We start from the raw sequence: 21,712 nt of genomic DNA, 5'->3' as shown, positions 1-21,712 counted from the left end.
CTGATCCTATATATAATAGTAACTATTTACTGAGCACCTGCAGGAAGTTATAATCTATTCATAAATCATCTAGAAGCTCTTTTTGGTTATTTAACAGGAAGAAACAAAGAAATTTTGATTGCTGGTGACTTTAATAGAGATTTTCTAATGCAAACATTTACTGCAGTTAGTACTGTTGTCTTTCAATCTAACTCACTCCGTAAACTTTCCAACTAGGATCACTAAATTCTCAAGGACAGCCATTGATAACATTTTTATAGACAAATCAAAGGGACAAAATCATATCATAAAACCTGTAATAAATGGACTGTCAGATCATGACATGCAGCTCTTTGTTTTAGATGTAAATTCTAAGCAGATTATCAAGACTGCAAAATCTGAGTTCAGGAGAGTAGTCAATCAAACAAAAATTGACAGTTTTAGAAAACTGCTCAAGGATATGAACTGGAAGGATGTTTATAGTGCTCATGACATGAATGAAAAATATAACACATTCGTGAACAATATCAGTATCATGTATGAAAACTGTTTTCCTCTAAAAGTTACTCAAATTAAACAGAAGTCTATAATAAAACCATGGATCACACAAGGAATAAAGATTTCCTGTAATACAAAAAGGAAAATTTATCTGTCGACCAAGAATATCTCCAATGCTGAGGATTTAGTTAAATGCATTGGAATATTGTAAAATATTAAAAAAAGTACTTCAGACATCTAAACAAATTCACTATGAGAAGAAGATAGCAATGTCAGGGAACAAAATAAAAACAATATGGGATATAGTGAAGGAGGAGACTGGTAGAACCAGAAAGGAACAGGAGCAAATACATTAAGGGTGATGACACATTAGTAACCGATGGGCATAGTGTGGCAACACTATTTAACAAGTACTTTATATCCGTTACTGATTGAATGGAATTGCCATGTTCAATAAATAATGCCCTTGAATATCTGAAACTAGCCTTTACAAAGAGCTTCAGGTACATGAGTAAGTCACTCACTTCACCAAACAACATACATTCCATAATAAAATCTTTAAAAACAAAGCATTCTAGTGGTTATGATGAAATATCAACAAAGCTAATTAAAGCATGTTCTTGTGAGTTTAGCGCAATTCTAAGTTACTTGTGTAACCAGTCAATTATAACTGGGACATTTCCTGACTGGCTAAAACATGCAGATGTTAAGCCTCTATTCCATGAAGGGGAAAAAGAGGTACCATCAAACTACAGACCGATTTCACTTTTGCCAGCATTCTCAAATTTTAGAAAAAGTAATGTACAGGCAGCTTCTCAACCATCTGACCACAAATAACATATTATCAAGAACACAGTTTGGATTTCTGAAGGGTTCTGATACCGGAAGGCTATTTACACCTACAGAGAAAACGTACTTAATTCATTAAATAACAAATTACAAGCAGCAGGTATTTTCTGTGATTTGTCAAAGGCATTTGACTGTGTGAACCACAACATCCTTTTAAAGGAATTAGAATTCTATGGCGTCATGGGCAGTGCTGCAAAATGGTTCCAGTCATTCCCCACTAACAAGAAACAAAGGCTGTCAATGCAAGTGACTAGTGAATTAAGTCATCATACATCATCAGAATGGGAAGAAATTAGATGTGGTGTCCCACAAGGATCCCTCTTAGGGGCATTGCATTTTCTTGTGTACATTAATGATCTCTCATCAGTTACACTGCCAGAAGCAGAGTTCGTTTTGTCTGCAGATGACGCAAGTATTGCAATAAATAGTATGTCGAGTGTAGTTCTAGGTAGATCTTCTAATGATCTTTTCGTGGATATTAATAAATGGTTTAAAGCCAACTCACTGACATTAAACTTCGAAAAGACTCACTATGTGCAATTCAGAACCTGTAAGAGGTTTCCACCCAGTATGTGCATAAAGTATGAAGAAGAGCAGATAGAAGAGGTTGACAGTCTTAAATTCCAGAGATTACAGCTTGATAATAAATTCAGTTGGGAGGAGCACACCACAGAACTGCAGAAACGCCTTAACAAATCTGTATTTGCAATTCCAGTGTTAGCAGACATAGGCGACATAAAAGTGAAAAAGCTTGCATACTTTGCCTACTTTCATTCCATAATGTCATATGGTATATGATTTTGGGGTAACTCTTCAAGTCAACCAAAAGTTTTCAGATTCCAAAAGCATGCAATACGAATTATTTGTGGAGTAAATTCATGGACGTCCTGTAGAAACCTCTTCAAAGAACTGGGTATACTACCTACTGCCCCTCAGTATATTTACTCCTTAATGAAATTTGTCCTAAATAATATATCTCTTTCTCCAATAAACAGCTCAGTTCATACATACAATACCAGGAACAAAAATGATCTGCACAAGGATTTAAAAGCACTAACTTTAGTTCAAAAAGGGGTCCACTACTCAGGAAATCTTATCTTCAATAATTTGCCAGCAAACATAAAAAAATTATTTACAAATAAAGATCAGTTTAAAAGGAGCCTGAAAGACTAACGAGTGGCCAACTCCTTCTACTCCATTGCCGAATTTTTTAATAAAAGTAAATGATGTATTGCATATACTCATACTATCAGTATTGTTATTTCAGCTTAAAAAAAAGGACATGTTCCACATCCACGAAGATCTCCTCAGCATGGATCTATGAAACGAAAAACTAATCTAATCTAATCCAAAACATTCATATGGAGTGCATACTACGTCATAGTGAACAGAAAACTCTGAGGACTGGTACAAGATTTAAGAATACACAGAAGTACCGACATACAGTCAAATCATTTCCTGGTGATTGCTAAGTAAACTTCATTATTAAATTGAAGGAACAAACTAGTACTAAGACAGTATAAGAGGTCTATTACTGCAGTGACTCATGCATTATTTACGAAATCAATCTACAGAAAGCAATACAAATACAGAATGGGAGAACATAAAAGCATGTGTAATATAAGCGGAAACAAGAGGGAAGAAAACGAAATGTGGGGAGGAAAAAAAGTGAAAAAATCTAATAAAGACATAGCAAATGCAATGAAAGAGAAACAAAAATGTTACGTTACAAATCTACAGGACAATATAGACGAAAAGAAATCGGAGTACAAAGTAAAACGTAACTATGCCAAGAAAATAGTGAGAGAAGCTCGTCAAGAATCTTGGGATAGAGTGATATCAAATATTGAAAATGATCTACACGATAGAAAAGAGAATGCTTATAAACTCCTGAAATTACTTAACTAATTGGAGAAAGTCTCTGCACGATTACATGCAACTGACAAAGAGCTACAGGGGATGACGGGTAGAAAAAAAATGATGACATGAATGAAAATAAACCAGGAAAAAGAACAAGGTGATGAAATATAGCGAGGAGACAACATAACAATGGAGGAGATACAAGAGGCATTAAAGCAGATAAAGAATAGAAAAGCAGCAGGATACGGTAATATAAATGCAGAACTTACCATATCTGGAGGTTTAATATTAGAACTGAGGCTGCTACATTTATTAATTGAATGTTGGAAATTGAGGTTATAAATGCTTGTAAGAACTGTAGAGGAATAATTCTATTCAACAGTGGCTGCAAATCATGTGCACGAATAGTTACCAACTGACTGAAAAGAATAGCTGACGCCCTCTAATCGTAGGAACAAGCTGGTTTTATAAAAGGACGATGATGCAGTGAGTTTACTACAATAGTGACGCAGATAAATGAGAAGAGACGAGAACACAAACTGGAGACTCATATTGCATTTGTACACTATGAAAGAGAATTCGATAGAGTCAATGGGTATATGCTGCGGAATATAATGGAAAGACGAGGTTGTACAAAATATGCAATACAAGTCATAAAAAGTCTGTATTTAAATAACGAAATTTTAATTAATACAGGCAAGGAGAGAACAGTACCAATAGCAAAAACTTTGGAGTACGACAAGAGTGCAGTCTTCGCCCACGTTGTTTAATATGCATACTGACAACATTGTTAGTCAATGGAATGAAGAAGTCAACCCAGGATTAAAATCAATTCCTAGAAATACATATTTAAATACTGTGCTCTATTCTGATTATCGAATAATTTTATGAAAGACAAAGGATACCTCACTATTTGCTCTACGTCGTTTGGATGCAATAGGTAAACTTCATAGCTTGAAAATATCAGAAAATAAAACCAAAGTAATGGCGTTTAACGGAAAATACAGAGTACATTTTAAAATGATGCTTAATGTGAAATAGTTAACCAGCTATCTGACTTTCAGCTATTAGCACGTGATGTGAGTTATGAATATGCTAATACGATCACCAAAAAGTTAAATAAGTTTCAAATGATAAGTGGCACTGAATATAGAATATTAGCCAATAAAACCAAGAATGACACGAAGACAAAACTCTACAGTGTAATGGCAACAAGTATGCTCACATACGGAAGTGAGACCGAGACACTAACTAAGAAAGACCAAAGAATATAGTGAGCTGAAATGAAATTTTTAAGGAAAGTAGAAGAGTGTACCGTGAAAGGTCACTGAAGAATACTCAGAATTGTAGAACACTCAGTATAATGTCGTTTATTGAAACTGAACTACACTTCTCGAAAAATCTCTACATACACACAAAGAAAACAAATAACATGTAGAGGACTATTCATCAAGAGCGTCGGTGAGGTATGTCGGAGCTGGTCCTAGCTCGGCGAGGAACTGGCTGTACTGCTGCTGCGCTGACCTTATAAAGCCGGCGGAGGTCGGCGGAGTACTCCAACTTTCCCTGTGTCTGTGAGGCGACCTCTGCAGAAAAAGGTTCGTATTAGTCTCTAGCAAGTTCTGTTTGTTTTGAAGAATTGTTTTCCTCTTGGTTGCGCCAGCAAGTGCTTGTGTATGTGATATGGTACACAGGGGTGTCTTGAGTGTAGTCTGCCTGGCAGGGGCCGTTTGTGGCAGACGTAACAATCACATAAATAATTCTGAAATAAGAAAAGAATTAATTAATATATTCTGCACGAGTGAAAGAATACAAAAAAGGTTACAAAATGGATGACGCAAATTAAAAGGATGTGGACAGAAAGAACAGTCAGATGTGTAATAGACTATACTCACATAGGAAAGAAACGTGCAGGAAGACCAAGAAAAAGGTGACTTTTGTGGAGACAGAATAGACTATAAGCCTACTCCTTTAAGTGAAGAAGTGTATGAAGTAAGGTTTTTTTTTTTTTTTCATCGCGACAGCGCATCTGTTCAGACATCCATTATCGCCATGGGAAAAATCATTGAGTTACGGCTCTAACTGCTTTCTCGTGCATCGTATTCCTTAGATTTATCCCCTTCTGGTTATTTCCTGTTTCCAAATTTGAAGAAATGACTTTGTAGAAAAAGATATGCTGAGAATGAGGAGGTAGAGAGTGCAGTTCAAGGCTTTTTTGCAGGTCTCGACAGCTCTCATTACAAACGGTGTATCAAAACTGTAGAACTTGTGGGGAAATGTACATCGAGCTGAAAAGAGACTGTAGAGAAATAAAGGTGTTTTTCCCCAAAATTTCGTCAGGTCGGGTACTTCTGGTACAGCCGTGGTGTGTGACACCAAACGGTATGGTCACATTTGTGTCCCCTTGGAGTCTCACCATATGTTACATTCGTTTCTGTCGTGCATTCACCGTGCTGTACAACTTTCTGGACTGGCCAGAACTTGGCGGAGCCCTTGGATGCTTGCAAGTGTACCTGGTGATGGTGAGTGAGTGAGCGCGTGCCGTGTTGCAGGTGACGAGCCTTCTGCTGGAGGCGGAGCGTCGGAAGCTGTGGGTGCTGCAGAGGGAGCTGCAGACGGCGCTGGCCGAGGGAGGATCCATCAAGGCCAAGGAGCACCAGCGACAAGAGCTGCTGCTCGCCATCTCGTGAGTACCAGCACCTGCACCCTAGCGTCTCCAATGCCTCTCCTGTCTCAGCCTTTTCATCTCACTGTAGCAACTCCAACCCACGTCCTCAATTACTTGCTGGATCTATTCCAATCTCTGCCTTTGTCTACAGTTTTTACCGTGGAAGTTATTCCCTGATGTCTTAACACACGTCCTATCGTCCTGTCCCTTCTTTTTGTCAGTGTTTCCCATTCCCCAAACAAGGTGGTCCATTAATCGTGACCGGGCCAAATATCTCACGAGATAAGCATCAAACGAAAAAACTACAAAGATCGAAGCTTGACTAGCTTTAAGGGTGATACCAGATGGCGCTATGGTTGGCCCGCTAGATGGCGCTGCCATAGGTCACACGGAAAGCAACTGCGTTTTTTTTAAATAGGAACCCCCATTTTTATTAAATATTCGTGTAGTATGTAAAGAAATAAGAATGTTTTAGTTGGGCCACTTTTTTTGCTTTGTGATAGATGGCGCTGTAATGGCCACAAACATATGGCTCACAATTTTATACGAACAGTTGGTAACAGGTAGGTTTTTTAAATTAAAATACAGAACGTAGGTACGTTTGAACATTTTATTTCGGTTGTTCCAATGTGACACATGTACCTTTGTGAACTTATCATTTCTGAGAACGCATGCTGTTACAGTGTGATTACCCGTAAATACCACATTAATGCAATAAATGCTCAAAATTATGTCCGTCAACCTCAATGCATTTGGCCGTACGTGTAACGACATTCCTCTCACCAGCGAGTAGTTTGCCTTCCGTAATGTTCACACCTGCATTGACAATGCGCTGACGCATGTTGTCAGGCGTTCCCCGGTGGATCACGATACCAAATATCCTTCAACTTTCCCCACGGAAAGAAATCCGGGGACGTCAGATCCGGTGAACGTGCGGGCCATGGTATGGTGCTTCGACGACCAATCCACCTGTCATGAAATATGCTACTCAATACCGCTTCAACGGCATGCGAGCTATGTGCCGGGCATCCATCATGTTAGAAGTACATCGCCATTCTGTCATGCAGTGAAACATCTTGCAGCAACATCGGTAGAACATTACGTAGGAAATCAGCATACATTGCACCACTTAGATTGCCATCGATAAAATGGGGGCCTATTATCCTTCCTCCCATAGTGCCCAAGGTCGCTGATGTTCCACTTGTCGCAGCCATCGTGGATTTTCTGTTGCCCAATACTGCATATTATGGTGGGTTACGTTACCGCTGTTGGTGAATGACGCTTCGTCGCTAAATAGAACGCGTGCAAAAAATCTGTCATCGTCCCCGTAATTTCTCTTGTAGCCAGTGGCAGAACTGTACACGACGTTCAACGTCGTCGCCATTCAATTCCTGGTGCATAGAAATATGGTACGGGTGCAGTCGATGTTGATGTAGCGTTCTCAACACCGACGTTTTTGAGATTTCCGATTCTCGCACAATTTTTCTGCTACTGATGTGCAGATTAGCCGCGACAGCAGCTAAAAGACCTACTTGGGCACCATCATTTGTTGCAGGTCGTGGTTGACGTTCACATGTGGCTGAACACTTCCTGTTTCCTTATGTTATCACTAATTTTGACGTTAAGTTTCTCGCTGTCTGCTACTTCTACTTCTATTTCTACTTAGACTTCACTGAAATTGTGTACTGATTGGACTGTTTATTCGATTCAATAGCTTTTATAATTCTCTTCACCTTCACTGAGGATAACAGTGTCATCAGCGAATCCTTTCATTGATATCCTTTCCCTCGAATTTTTATTCCACTCTTGAATCTTGTTTTTATTTCCGTCCTTGCTTTCCAGTGTATTGACAGAAGAGCAGGGGCGAAAGGCTGAAGGGCTGTCTTACACCCTTTCTGGTACGAGCACTTCGTTCTTTGTCTTCCAAGCTTATTGGTCCCTCTTGGTTCTTGTCTATATTCCATATCACCTGTCGTTCCCTGTAGCTTACTCCTATTTGTCCCAGAATTCCGAACGTCTTACATTTTACATTGTCGAATACTTTTTCCATGTCGACATATCTTACGAGCGTGTCTTCATTTTTCTCCAGCCTTCCTTCCATTATTGAGGGCAACTTCCTCCCCTGTGCCTTTATCTTTCCTAAAGCCAAACTGATCATCATCTAACATATCCTGTCTTGTTTTCCATTCTTCTATATATTATTCTTATCAGCAACTTGGATGCAAGAGCTGCTAAGATGATTGTGGGATAATGCTCGCACTTATCGGTTCTTACTATCTTCGGAATTGAGTGGGTGATGTTTTTCCGAAAGACTGATGGCGTATCACCTGTTCCATACAATCTACATACCTGTACACACCTGCCGGTACAGTCGTTTTGTTGCCATTCCTCCCAGTGATTTAAGAAATTCTGATTGAGTTTAAAGTTCTTTTAAATTCTAACTCTAATATTCGATCCCCTAACTCTTCTATATCAACTCCAATTTACTCTCCGATCACGTAATCATACAATTCCCCCTCTCATAGAGGCCTTCAGCCTACTGTTTCCACCTATACATTCTTTCTTCTGGTTTCAACAGTGCAATTCTTAATGGACTCTTAATGTTACCGACTTAGGTTTTAATTGCACGAAAGGATATTTTTACTTTCTATATGCTGAGCCAGTCTTTCCGACGACCTTTTCTTCGATTGCTTCGTATTTTTCCCGCCACCATTTCGACTTGGCCTCCTTGTTTTTCCTATTTATTTCATTTCCAAGTGATATATATTGCTGCATTCCTGTCTTTCTTTGAACGTTTTTGTATTTCCTTCGTTCGTCAGTTAGTTGGAATGTTTCATCCGTCACCCAAGATTTCTTCAGGGTTAGCTTCCTAGTAATTATGTTTGTCCAACATGTGTGATTGCTGTTTTTAGATATGTCCACTCCTCTTCAACTGAACTGCCACATGCGGCATTCCTTATCCCAGCATCCGCATGTTTAGTGAACTTCTGATGCGTCTCATCATTCGTCAGGACTGCATTGTGCCACCTCCTTACAGACTGCTTCTTACTATTCACTTGAACTTCAGTCTCCTCTTCACCGTTACTAGATTGTGATGTTAATCTATATCTTCTTCTGGGTAAGCCATTCAATACAGTATTTTATTTTTGAACCTCTGTCTCATCGTCATGTAATCCAAATGGAAGTTTCCCTTACCTCAGAGCCATTTCCAAATATGTCTTCCCTCTTTGAGATTTTTGGGCAGTATATTTGCCATTCGTAACTCAATTAGTCTAGCTCCTCTCTCATTCCTACTAACAAATCCTATTCTCCCATAACCCTTTCTTCTATTGCTTCCCCTGCAACTGCATTCCAATCCCCATGACTGTTAGATTTTTATTTCTCTTTAGATACTGAATTATCCTTTCAGTTTGCTGAAATACGTTTTCTATCTCGTCATCTTCTGTTTGCGACGTCGACATATATACCTGAAATGTTTTTGTCGGCGTTGGTTTGTTGTCGAATCTGATGAGGGTAACCTTGTCACCGAGCCGTTCACTGCAACTCGCACTTTATCCTACCTTCCTTTTCATAACGACTCCTACTCCCGTTACACCATTTTCTGCTTGTCCGAACAAACCTGAAGCAACATATCTCTCGTAACGACACACAGCACAAGTTCCGCAATGTTTACAGGTGACACATTTGCCATAGACTGCCTTATGCCCAATACTTTAGAAACATGTAGTCTTTCCGATAGAAATACATTGCAGACAAACCAATGTCTTCATATCATAACGTATTCCTGGATCACAACGTTTAGTATTTAAGTTTTAGCGAAATGCTACATTCATTTTGACCACTGCACAAACATAGTTTACTTGGCAATGGGCTCTTCGTGCTCTCCATGTTACTTCACCATTACAATATGACAGCTAATGTTTAGCCGGTTTTTGCGTTGAAATGAATGACTGCTACGGCCTCTGATGTGCGCAGGCGCATCCAGGCACAGCACGACCACCTGGAGAAGGAGTACGAGCAGCACGCCATCGGGGTCCTGCGCTGCTCCAACACCAGGGGCTCCGGCAAGGTCAGTCTCCCCGCTGCATCTGCGCTCACACAGCAAGCGGCAGCTGCGCAGCCTAACACGGCCCGATCCCAACGAAGTGAGAACGGACGACGGTCCATTAGACGTAAAGGGAACACAACTGGGCACTTCGTACTCTCGTGCCGTCTGCTTCAACGCACAGCTTGCATGGCACATATGACGCTATTCCTCCTCGCTCCGGCTATTGCCTTGTCGCTCTCTTCTAACAGTAATCGTGTACGTTAGTTGTCTGAACCGTTTCTCGTCTGACGATGATCAGAGCAAATTTAAAAGTACTCGACAGACAAGTTGCCCTCCCCTTAAGAAGAAATACATACATGGTGATAAAAAAATGGAAAAGTGTTTGTAGGTTTAATTAATTTGCCGCCAGAGAAATCTTCCTTTACCGGTTTAAATAACAGAGCCGGCCGTTGTGACCGAGCGGTTCTAGGCGCTTCAGTCCGGAACCGCGCTGCCTCTACGGTCGCAGGTTCGAATCCTGCCTCGGGCATGGATGTGTGTGATGTCGTTATGTTTAAGTAGTTCTAAGTCTAGGGTACTGATGACCTCAGATGTTAAGTTCCATAGTGCTTAGAGCCATTTGAACCATTTTTTGGTTTAAATACTCCTCATAGGAAAAAATGACATTAGGGAAAAATATTTGTTTTGATATCCCCTACAAACTCCCAGAGTTTGTCGGTTTCAATAATTTTTACCCCGTATATCACATACAGGACGTGTTACATTATATCTACGGGCAACCGCGAAAGTACACTTACGGTTGTCGGAACCAAAGCTAAAACGTCGAGTGCACAGCAGTGCGGTAACGACGTGAGTGAGTACTGTGAGTGTATTCCGATATATCGTGATTGTCCGAGTTCTCACCTGTCATGGTAGGTACTGACAGCCAATACGTTCAACATGGTTTCACGTTTTCGCCGATTCTATGGAGGGAAAGTGGCTAAGACAAACCACCAAGAATGTATCCTCAACGATTGCATATATCCAGGTGTTCTGTAACCTCCCTACACCTTTCGGTATACAAGCATTCGACCGTAATTAAATGTACCTAAATATCGGATAAGGCATCATTTCCAAAGAATGTAATCGAAACAATGCGGGGAAGTACACAGGTAATCGGAGACGTACGTAGGCTGCCTGAATAATGATCGAATGAAGTTTTCTTTTATTGTGAAGATTAGTTTTGATTAGTTAGCCGAATTTGCTACTATACGTGAAACTGCGGTTAGGTGAAAACTTAATTCTTAAATGAAGTAAGACGTTCGTCGGTACTAAAATTGACAAAAGTTTTGATATAAATTGTGCTGGACTGAATTTGAACTTGTGGCAATGATACGTACGTCGGCGAGGACGTCATTGCTTTGCCTCGGAGCTCAGCTGAATATGCGAACTACCACAGACCTGAGATGTTCAAGTGCTAGCTCATCCAAGCCTTTAGAATCGTGTGAAATCGCAACTAACTCACTTACTGCCTCAAATGACTCGGTAACCTCTAGGTAAGGGTCACTGTAACAGTATGTAACTTACTTTTCAGAGTCAAACTTCACTACCAAAAACCGTAACAGTTAAGTGTAAATGACGCCACAGTTAGCAGCAATATAATGAAGCAACGCCGAAAAAACCTGAAAGCCGAGATCGACACAGAAAATCATTAAATACGTGAAACTGATTAGTATATTTGAAGCATAAAACAAAATTTAATATAGTTATGTCAGATTCACTACTTGCAAAAATTAATTATCTTCTACTTTCAAAAGGTCATTAAAATTACTATAGTACCAGATTCACCCCTAGCTTTGATTAACAACAGTCACTTTATGACAACAAATTTTGCCTTATTTCTTTATACATTTCATACATTACACATTTTATACATTAAATTACAGGCTTTTTCTTTTTCTTAATAAACGTAAACATAGTCCGTTGTAGGCTGTAACGCGGTATTTAATTAACTGCGCGATTAGCTAATTTCGACTTAGCGGCATTTCAAGCATATTTGTATCACCTGAATTTCATGTCTTTTTCCAGTTACTCGTAATTACAATTCAAATGTGATAAAAAGTTGTTAGGGTAACAGCAAATGGGTCCTGCTTACGGTAATCACGACCTAGGTGAATAAACTGCATAGTGTTAGGATTAAAGTTTCACACACGCAATATATTGTCCTACAAATGATTTTACGACAATAAGTCTTATAAGTTTTAATCGTCTGAGATGGTAAACGGTCTTAATCGAGGTGAAGCTGTTGGTGTGACGTAATAGTTTGGTGGCAACAGTAATTGAGCGAAGGCTCTCCTTCCAGTTGTGGATTTTTTGGCCAAACCGTACTGCTCTGTTTACAACTCTCTTCAAGCCTCTTCTTTAATATTCCTTGTACTGTGGCCCGCAATCTCCATGCCCATCATATCCACAAAGAATTGGTTCATACATTGACACCACGCCGTCGACATACATTCAATTGCTCACGCTTTTCTTGCAGTCATGTAGCTTCCAAACTCTTTCAAAGCCAACTTCCGTCTGTCTACTCGCTCTTTCGTGTAGGGCACAGCTCCTGTAATACAAAGCAAGGTCCGTTAACGCGTCTCTACTTGTAACATTTATAAAATCGTTAACAGTCCTCTACAAGAAAGTCTTTTCATGCTGTGACCGTTGATTATCTTTGACAAGGAAGTAGCATTAACAAAGAAGGGAATGAAGTTTAGCTGTTGTAGACTTATATGCTGTTTTCAAAAGACCGTGTGCAGAATTGCGATTTTGGGGGACGGGTCGTCATCTTGGTGTTCGGTTTCTATTTGAGCTAGGAACATGGAGTAAAAAGTCTTAGCTCTAGCCCGGACCAGAGGCCATTTATGTTGCAGTATATTAAGCAAGGTTTGAACGACGAACTGGAGCCGGTGCCCAGGCAAATTGTGCGAATCGATTAATTCCTTTTGGTGCAGATTTTAATTGGTCTGAAATTATTGCTCAGGTAGTGGCACCATTAGTATGTGCACCGTTCGGATTTTACGTGCAAAAACACTCATTCACGTTTCGGATTTTACGAGCAAAAACGGTCACACTTAATTAACTCCGGGCGGGGGCGAAACTGATCGTTCACCCGTGCATCGTACGTTGGTCAAAGAGAAGTTCTAACAGTTTGAAAAAAAGGGATTCTTTTGAAGCGCGCCACTTCTATACCTTAAAATTTTACGAATCGGTTCACACTTTTCACGAAGATTGATAAATAGATAAAGTCAACATGAATTTTTTTGGTCCACTCATTTTTATCCAGTTTCATGATACGATGGTTTAAAGTCGAGATAAATGTAGCACGTAAAATTCGTTCTTAGGTGAAATGAGTGCGCGATAACGGTTTAAAGTGAATCAAATAAATTAAAAAATGCATTCTTACGGTAATATTGAAAACTCGCATTAAAAAATTTGCTTTCTTCGAATTTTAGGAGAAAAAAAAATTGTGAGTTTGTTACGCATGCCACTTCTATGTTTCAAACTAGTGCAAATCGGTTCAAATTTTGTGAAAAGGTAGACAAAAAATAAACTTAATTAATGGTTGTTCTGTTGTTTTCTGAAAGCTTTATACGTTGGCACGATAAAAGCAACTTGGGTCTAAAGACAATAAGAAAACCTACACCGGATCGGTCATCGCCCGAGTAAACAAAAACCTACATCGGTTGCCAAGCTATGGAGGTCTAACATCAAAATTTTGGTACCAGAATAAAAAAAAATTCTCCTATCATAGCACAAAAAAGGCGAATATGTCCTGGACAGAGTTGGGGACGTAAAAGAAGGGAACTAACTTTTCGGCTTATATGACAGCTTCAAAGACATTTATATCAAAATATGTTGACATATTCGCGCTTTTTTACTTTTTAGGGTTAAAAACCCATGCCATGTAATTCAGTGCATCGTTTCAAGTAAAGTAACATGACACATGATGTCATGTGTGCTATGTCTGGCGAATATTCTGGATTTTGGGCGGGCACAGTATCAGCGGCGGTAGCCTATAAAGTGTAGGCAGCATGCGTGGCAACGCGTTGCAGCTAAGGAGGTCCAACTCACAAAAAAGAGATGTCTATAAAGCTGCCAGATAAGTCGAAAAGCTAGTTCCCATCTTTTACATCCCTAACTCTCGCTGGATATATTCGCCTTTTTGTGTTACGATAGAAGCATTATTCATTCTGGTAAAAGGTACAAATAATTTTGGAATCACTGTGTAAGGCCTTTATATGTTTCTTGCCATTATAAATAATTCACCTTTACTGTACTGGGGCAAAGATGCTTTAGCGCGCTGTACGAGTAGTGGATAAGATCATTTATTCTGTCTTTAACGTAAAGTACGGAGCGCTTGTTCGTCAGTAAGCTGTGCAGCGGCGGAACAGAAAGCAGTTAAAAAAATGGTTCAAATAGCTCTGAGCACTATGGGACTTGACATCTGTGGTCATCAGTCCCCTAGAACTTAGAACTACTTAAACCTAACTAACCTAAGGACATCACGCACATCCATGCCCGAGGCAGGATTCGAGCCTGCGACCGTAGCGGTCACGCGGCTCCAGACTGAAGCGCCTAGAACCGCTCGGCCACACCGGCCGGACAAGCAGTTTTTTAGACAAGGACATCTGGAACTTGTGAACCTGAGAGAAATTGTCTTGAATATATTATTATTGAGATGAAAACTTAATTATGAAGCTATATTAGTGATTGTATTGATGGAGAAGATTTAGAAGGAACGTTTTAGGGTAACCCATGCACGCGCAAGAATGAAATGTTCATTTGTCATAATTGTCAATTTAAGGAAGTCTTGGTCCCTTAGAAAACTAATAATATTCATGACTTGTGTTAATGTGACCTCTTTCTACATCTGCACCTACACAGATACTCCGCAAATCACGTTTAAGTGCCTGGCAGGTGGTTCGCCACCTTAGCCGCTTGGTTAGAGGCGCCGTGTCACGGATTGCGCGGCCCCTCCCGCCGGAGGTTCGAGTCCTCCCTCGGGTATGGGTGTGTGTCTTGTCCTTGGCGTAAATCTAGGGACCGATGACCTCAGCAGTTTGGTCCCTTAGAAATTCACACACATTTGAACCACCATTACAATTCTCTATTATTCCAATTTCGTATACCGCGAAGAAAAAACTTACACCTATCTTTCCGTGCAAGCACTGATTTCCCTTATTTTATTATGTTGATCGTTTCTCGCTATGTAGGTCGGCGTCAACAAAATATTTTCGCATTCGGAGGAGAACGTTGGTGATTTAAATTTCGCGAGAAGATTCTGCAACAACGAAAAACGCGCGTTCATCCCAAAGCGTGTATCATTTTAGAGTCTCTGTCTCCCATATTTCGCGATAATACAAAAAGTGCTGCCCATATTTGAACTTTTTCGATATACTGTGTCAGTCCTATCCGGTAAGGATCCCACACTGCGCAGCACGAACAACGGTAGTGTAGGCAGTCTCCTTAGTAGGTCTGTTACATTTTCTAAGTGCACTGCCAATAACAAGCAGTCTTTGGTTAGCCTTCCCCACAACACGTTCTATGTGGTCCTTCCAATTCAAGTTGTTCATAATTCTAATACCTAGGTATTTAGTTGAATTTACGGCCATTAGATTTGACTGATTTATCGTGTAACCGAAGTTTAACGGAGTCCCTTCAGCACTTACGGGGATGACCTCACTCTTTTCGTTATTTAGGGTCAACTGCCAATTTCCGCACCGTACGGATATCTTTTCTAGGTAGTTTTACAATTTAGTTTGATCTTCTGATGACTGTTCTAGTCGATAAACGACAGCGTCATCTGCAAACAAACTAAGACGATTGCTCAGATTGCTTCCCAAACCTTTTATACAGATAAGAAACAGCAAAGGGCCTATAACACTACCTTGGGGAACGCCAGGAATCACTTCTGTTTTACTCGACGACTTTCCGTCAGTTACTACGAATTGTGACCTCTCTGAAAGGAAATCACGAATCCAGTCACATACCTGGGACGATATTCCATAAGCACGCGGTTTAGCTACAAGTCGCTTGTGTGGTACAGTGTCAAAAGCCTTTCGGAAATCGAGGAATACGGAATCAATTAGTAATTCCTTGTCAATAGCACCCAGCACTTCGTGCGAGTAAAGAGTTAGTTTTGTTTCACAAGTACCATGTTTTCTAAATCCGTGTTGACTGTGTGTCAATATACCGTTTTGTTCGTGGTTTTTGTTTTCATTATGTCATAAATTACGCAGCTGGTTGAAGTGTCTGTAATGATTTAACGAAAGAATTTCGTAATTGTTAGAGTCTTCTTATGCTTTAGTCTTTTTTGACAACAATCAGAGTTTAATTTTTCAAGAACTCTTTTCATTAAAGTAAAACCCTCTTCCTTCATTCTTAGTAAAGATTATATTAACTTGCCGTGTGTGTATTGCACCACAGCTTGTATCCAACAAGCAAAGGAAGTTTAGTAGTGGGTAGATTATTTTTCTTCAGCTGCTGCATTTGCTGATTACAATCTACTTTCGAGAACTGCAGTACGCCAGACAGAAAACAACGTGCTGAGGAAGAGGTTAGTTACTTTTCCTTCAAGCGAGATCCCACTTTACGTTCTTTTGAGCAAACGGTACATGGTCACAATTTTCCGATGTTGTACGAAATAATCCCCAGTATGGTGAGTTATGGTGATTCTGGCGTACGACTGTGATTGTGTTACCGTAACACATTACGTTCCTCCACGGCAGACCGTCAATGTACAGTATTACTGTTCGTTTTTGGAGCATCACCTGCGACCAGCTTTGCGAAAGAAGCGGCGACACTTTCTGCGCAACCCACCCACCATTTTGCACTAGGATGCGCGGGCGCATACAGCGCAAGCTGTGGCTGCTCTGTTCGGTCGATGGGACTGGGAAGTACTCCACCATCCACCCCGGACTTACGTCCTTGTGACTTTGATTTGATTCCGAAGATGAAAGAACCACTCCGTGGCATTCGCTTCAGAACTGTTCCACTGATTCGCACCATCAACAGAACAGGCTCTGCTAACGGTATACTACGCCTTCCACATCGCTGGCAACAGGTTCTACACAACGCTGGTGACTAATTTCAAGGACAGTCACAGGTGCAAACATGTAACTCTTTTGTATCAGTTGTGAATAAAAAGTTGCCACTATTTAAGGTCCAACCCTCGTAAATAAGATTCAGGTTGCAAACCCATCTGAAACGAATTTAAAACAGCAAAAGCTCATTCAACATTGTTCGATACTTACAGGAGATAAGGAATGACTTAAAGCTAAAGAACAGCAAATGGAAATATCAGTACACATTAAGTATCGCCGGCAGACTACGAACGGAACAGTTGAGAGACAAATTTACCACTCCAGTCAGTGTCCCATCTAAGTAAACAGTCATGTAACCCGAGACTAACTCCGATGTTGTAATAGCCCAGCTGCTCGTACAGCGCTTCTTGTACACACACAAAGAAAAAACACTAAGCAAATCAGCAAATTTACACGCGCGACTTCTAATAGGATACATTAACTGCAAGAATATCGCATCTTTCAAACTCCACAGGGGAGATTCACTGAGGGAATAAACACAATATTCAACATAACTTCTTTAGTACTCCATTTGCCGTGATTCAAAGCACTATTACGGCCGCCATCATCCAAACTGCGCCGGCTGGAACATTCCAGAAGCCAAATTGCTGGTAGACTTTCTCTGTCCCAAAACCGATAAATCACCCTCCGAGGACGCTATCGTGCACACGTCTCCGAATACAGCAACAAGCCCCTAGCAACTGGCCCCTCCTTCGACATCTACTGCCGTCTCGTACCTCGTACCCCCCGCGTGCAGAACCACGGCACGGCTCCCCCCTCTTCCTCACTCGCAAACTGCGATAAACTGAGCGAATCAGTGCGGCACTCGCGCCTCCTACTGAGACGCCAGTCAACCAAGGCATCCAAACGTAGCACGCCGCCGTCCCAGCTCAACGACGACAACTTTCAACATACAACCCTACCCTGCTTCAAAACTATGGTAGAAATAACCCTGACGGAAAACGATATCCACTTTTTCGATTGTCCTGTACACTGTGAAATTCTGAAAGGCTTAAGGAGCAAGTTCACGGAGTGCTGTAACAGCAGGACACAGGGCTAGTGAGCTTCGAAGACACGAACCATACCTGTCTCACGTCTTTGCTTTCATCTGGAACAGCAGGCGTTTCGGGAAGTCTGCTCCTGATGGCGGAACAGTTACAGGAGGAGGAGGAGATTAGTATGCAAAGTCCCGTCGACAACGAGGTCTTTAGAGGCGGGGCGCAAACTCGGATTAGGGAACGATGGGATGGGAAATCGGTCCTGCCCTTTCAAAGGAACCAACCAGGCATCTGCCTGCCTGAAGCGGTTTAGGGAAATCACGCGAAACCTAAATCGGAATGTTCGGACGCAGGTTTGAACCGTCGTCTTTCCGAATATGGGGCCAACGCGGAACAGTTAGATTTCTCCTGTTACGCTTTACACATGGCTTGCCGGACATCATGTGAGAAAAGGGAAGGCTAAGTTTCGCATGTGCGATACTTTTTAAAACCCTGCTGATCTGTGGACAACATTTTTCCGTCTTAAGGAAATTTGTTATATTGGAACTCAGTGCTCAGTGTACGTTCAAGAATTCTGCTGCTAGCCGATGTTAGGGGTAGTAATATTAGTATCTGTTTCGATAGCTTAAACAAACTTACATTCTACAATCTAACCATGCAGGCTCATAAAAGCCATACAATTTGTGTAAACATTTCTTAGATCGTCGCTGAGAAGCGACCTCTTGATATTTCAAAGAATACCTTACGCACCACGGCGCGGAATACGAATTATTCAGAATTTGTATCGATAGAGATATTTTGTGGTTCTTATTTTTTGACGGCTGAAGAGTTGTACTCCTCTTCTGTTAACACAGTCGTGAGATTTTTTTAAGACGGCGGACGCGTATATGGCGTGGTCTGCAATCACTAATTAGTTATTATAAAATATTACTACTGTGCAGTGCTATGTAAGAAATTATGTGTGCAGCTAAGATGAAATGTCGAAAATGTTAAAATACTTTATTTAAAGAAACAGACAGCAAGATATAAAATGGAAATGTTACGGAGCCTATTGTTAGCAATACTGACTAAGGTAATTAAACTGGCTATTGTGCTCTCAAATGCTGTAGCGCCTGCTTATTACTTAAAGTATTTGTATGCTATCCATCTCCTATTAATGACAACAGAAATAACGGTATTTTTATAGTTTTCATACAGCTACCAAGGACAGACTGCATGTCGGCAAACGTCGTAGTTAAGGCAGAAGGCGCGTTGCCGTTTACCTTGTTTGTGATTTAAATCAAATTTCTTTTAATGTATGGTGTAGTATAGCAAAGAAAATTTCCAGCTCTCTCTGGTCCCTTAGGCTTCTCTGTTCGTAGTTGCTATGCCTCATATGCGGTCGTGGTCCAACATGATAAATTAAGTGGCAGTGCGAACTCTGTTCTTCATCTTGAGAACGCTACTCCTTCTACAAACGGTTTCAGGTGACATATAAACTATCACATACGCTACTTAAGTTTTTTGAAAAGTCTTTGCTCTTCCCATCAAGAAGTGGTGCAAAATTTCTGAATCTTCACAAGAGAATAATAATTTAATCAAAATATAAATTTAAAAAAAAGAACAGCACAGGCTATTGGTCTGTAGTTTTGCGGCTTCATTCATCTACTCGTCTTATATACAGGACACAGCTGCGCATTTTTCTATTCGCTTTGGACTTTGCGCTGAACGACAGATCCGCGACAAATGACAGCTAAGTATGCCACAGAGTACTCTCTCTAAACCGGGATTGGAATTTCCCCCCGGAGCCGGAGCTGGCGATTTGTTTGTTTTCAGCTCTTTCAGTTGCTTCTCTACCTCACGGATGCCAATTTCTATGTCCTTCATACGCGAGCCTGTGCGAAGGTCAAACGGCGCTACGGTTGTACGAGTCTCCTGCTTGAGTAATTTCTTTAATGCGAAATTTAAAATTTCAGCTTTCCTTTCGGCGACTTCTATTGCCAGACCACACTGTTCGACGAGTAACGGGATAGAGGCCATCGACTTTCACTTAGCACCAGAATTTTCTCGGGTTCTCGGTAAGATTTCTCGCAAAGGTGTGACGGTTGTAGTTATACGCTTCTCACATCCATTTCTCATAGACGCACGAATTTCTAATAACTCTTGCTATCCATATTTGTTGTGACCTTATTATTAATATCATTTATATTACATTTTGATTCATTTCCCAATAGCACGTGTCATCGACAGAGAGAACAGTTTTTCTGTCACCTGTTATTTAACGGCGGATCATTGATATACGGGTTTATATATCAATGAAAGCAATGGTGTCAGAATAGAATCCGATCTCTCCCCTCAGTTTACATGATCTTAGTCAGATAAAGGTCTTTTTCCTCTTTGTTGACACTGGAAGGTAACATTCTGCCTCCTTCTTTCCAGATATGAAGTGAACCATTATTTATCTTTCTTTCCTTCTGCCGTAATATTCCAATGTATCCAAAAGTGTTCTAAGGCCCACAGAATCAAATGACATTATTATTAAATCAAAGAAAATAGGGCTGTGCTTTTTTTCTTCTTTAGGGCGAGCAGCATAATATATGTCAGCTAATGACTTTGTTATTAGAAAGATGCACCAGAATAGCTGCTTATAATAATTAATCTTTAATAACGACAGATTGTTTTGGCATTTATCGCTGTTGCCTAGTAAATGCGAATACTATTTTGGTGAGATCGTGTATAAACGTGAATCTCATTTTTAATAAAGTGACAACATGTTATTGACGTCTAGAATAATGTGATCTCCATACTACGCCGCTAGTGAACTGTCTTACACCTATCAATGTTGCGATTACGTGGCAACTGACGTAAATATATTTAAAATATGTATTTGACAGTAATTCGTCAGTTCTACTCTTACGACAGTATATGTTCACCAAGATTATACGGATGACAGCGATATTACTTTAGTAATATCTTTGGTTGTTGCAGGGTAATACCTTTAGTTGTTGCACGCGTAATTTCCGATTTATCTTCTCGTGTTTTAAAACATCAGCAAAGTATTTGAGACATTATTTGTTTTTCTGCGCTACTGCTTCAGTCATATGATGCGTTAAGCATGGTGCCGCGTACATAGAAATGCCCAAGAAGGTGGAATTAGCTAATCGCTTAGGCTGTGTTAAAAGAAACTGCTCATCTCAAATAAAAAATAAACAGCCAACGCTCGAAAATGATTTCTGTTAAGAAATGTAAAGTGCCTATGGACGTATGCATAAAAACGACTGTTTATGTATGGAGCGAAATGTCGACATTTAAACATTTAACAAAATGGCATGAGTTAGCCAGAGTTTCAAGTGTTTGAACGACGAGGTGCCGACAGCGCTACCCTCTGCGGCGACACGCCGAACCTCGCGAAGGGGTGCGCGCCCCGGAAGTCTCTGCGTCGCCGCCAGGTGGCTCCAGAGTCGCGCGCGCACCAAAACAAAGGAGCCCGGCCCGGGCGGTCAGTGCGCGCCACGACGCCGCCGGCCGCACACCGCGTCTCTCCGCGTCGCGACGCCGCCACCGCGACGAGCGCCGCGCCGGGAAGAGGCGGCGAGCGCCGTGCGACCTGCCGCGCCGCGTCTGCTGCGTCCAACGCTGGGAGCAGCCGTCGCCTGTGGTGCCGCCGGTAGGCGGCAAAGTTTAAGCCCCTGAAAACGTGACACCACGGCAATGGGTTAAAAAC

At 40.9% G+C, this 21,712-nt stretch overlaps 1 protein-coding gene across 1 annotated transcript in view; it reads left to right on the top strand.

Moving 5' to 3' along the window:
* Positions 1 to 21,712, top strand: part of LOC126299008 (ras-GEF domain-containing family member 1B-like) — a 2,459,283-nt gene that overhangs the window by 433,250 nt on the left and 2,004,321 nt on the right. The window contains exons 3-4 of the mRNA XM_049990678.1: positions 5,739 to 5,872; positions 9,830 to 9,923. Coding sequence (XP_049846635.1) covers positions 5,739 to 5,872; positions 9,830 to 9,923 — 228 coding nt within the window. The remainder of the gene's footprint in view (positions 1 to 5,738; positions 5,873 to 9,829; positions 9,924 to 21,712) is intronic.

Source organism: Schistocerca gregaria, chromosome 1, assembly GCF_023897955.1.
Source record: "Schistocerca gregaria isolate iqSchGreg1 chromosome 1, iqSchGreg1.2, whole genome shotgun sequence".
Taxonomy (NCBI): Eukaryota; Metazoa; Arthropoda; class Insecta; order Orthoptera; family Acrididae; genus Schistocerca; species Schistocerca gregaria.
The sequence above is the reverse complement of the archived record's forward strand: the minus strand, read 5'-3'. Positions and strand labels throughout refer to the sequence as shown.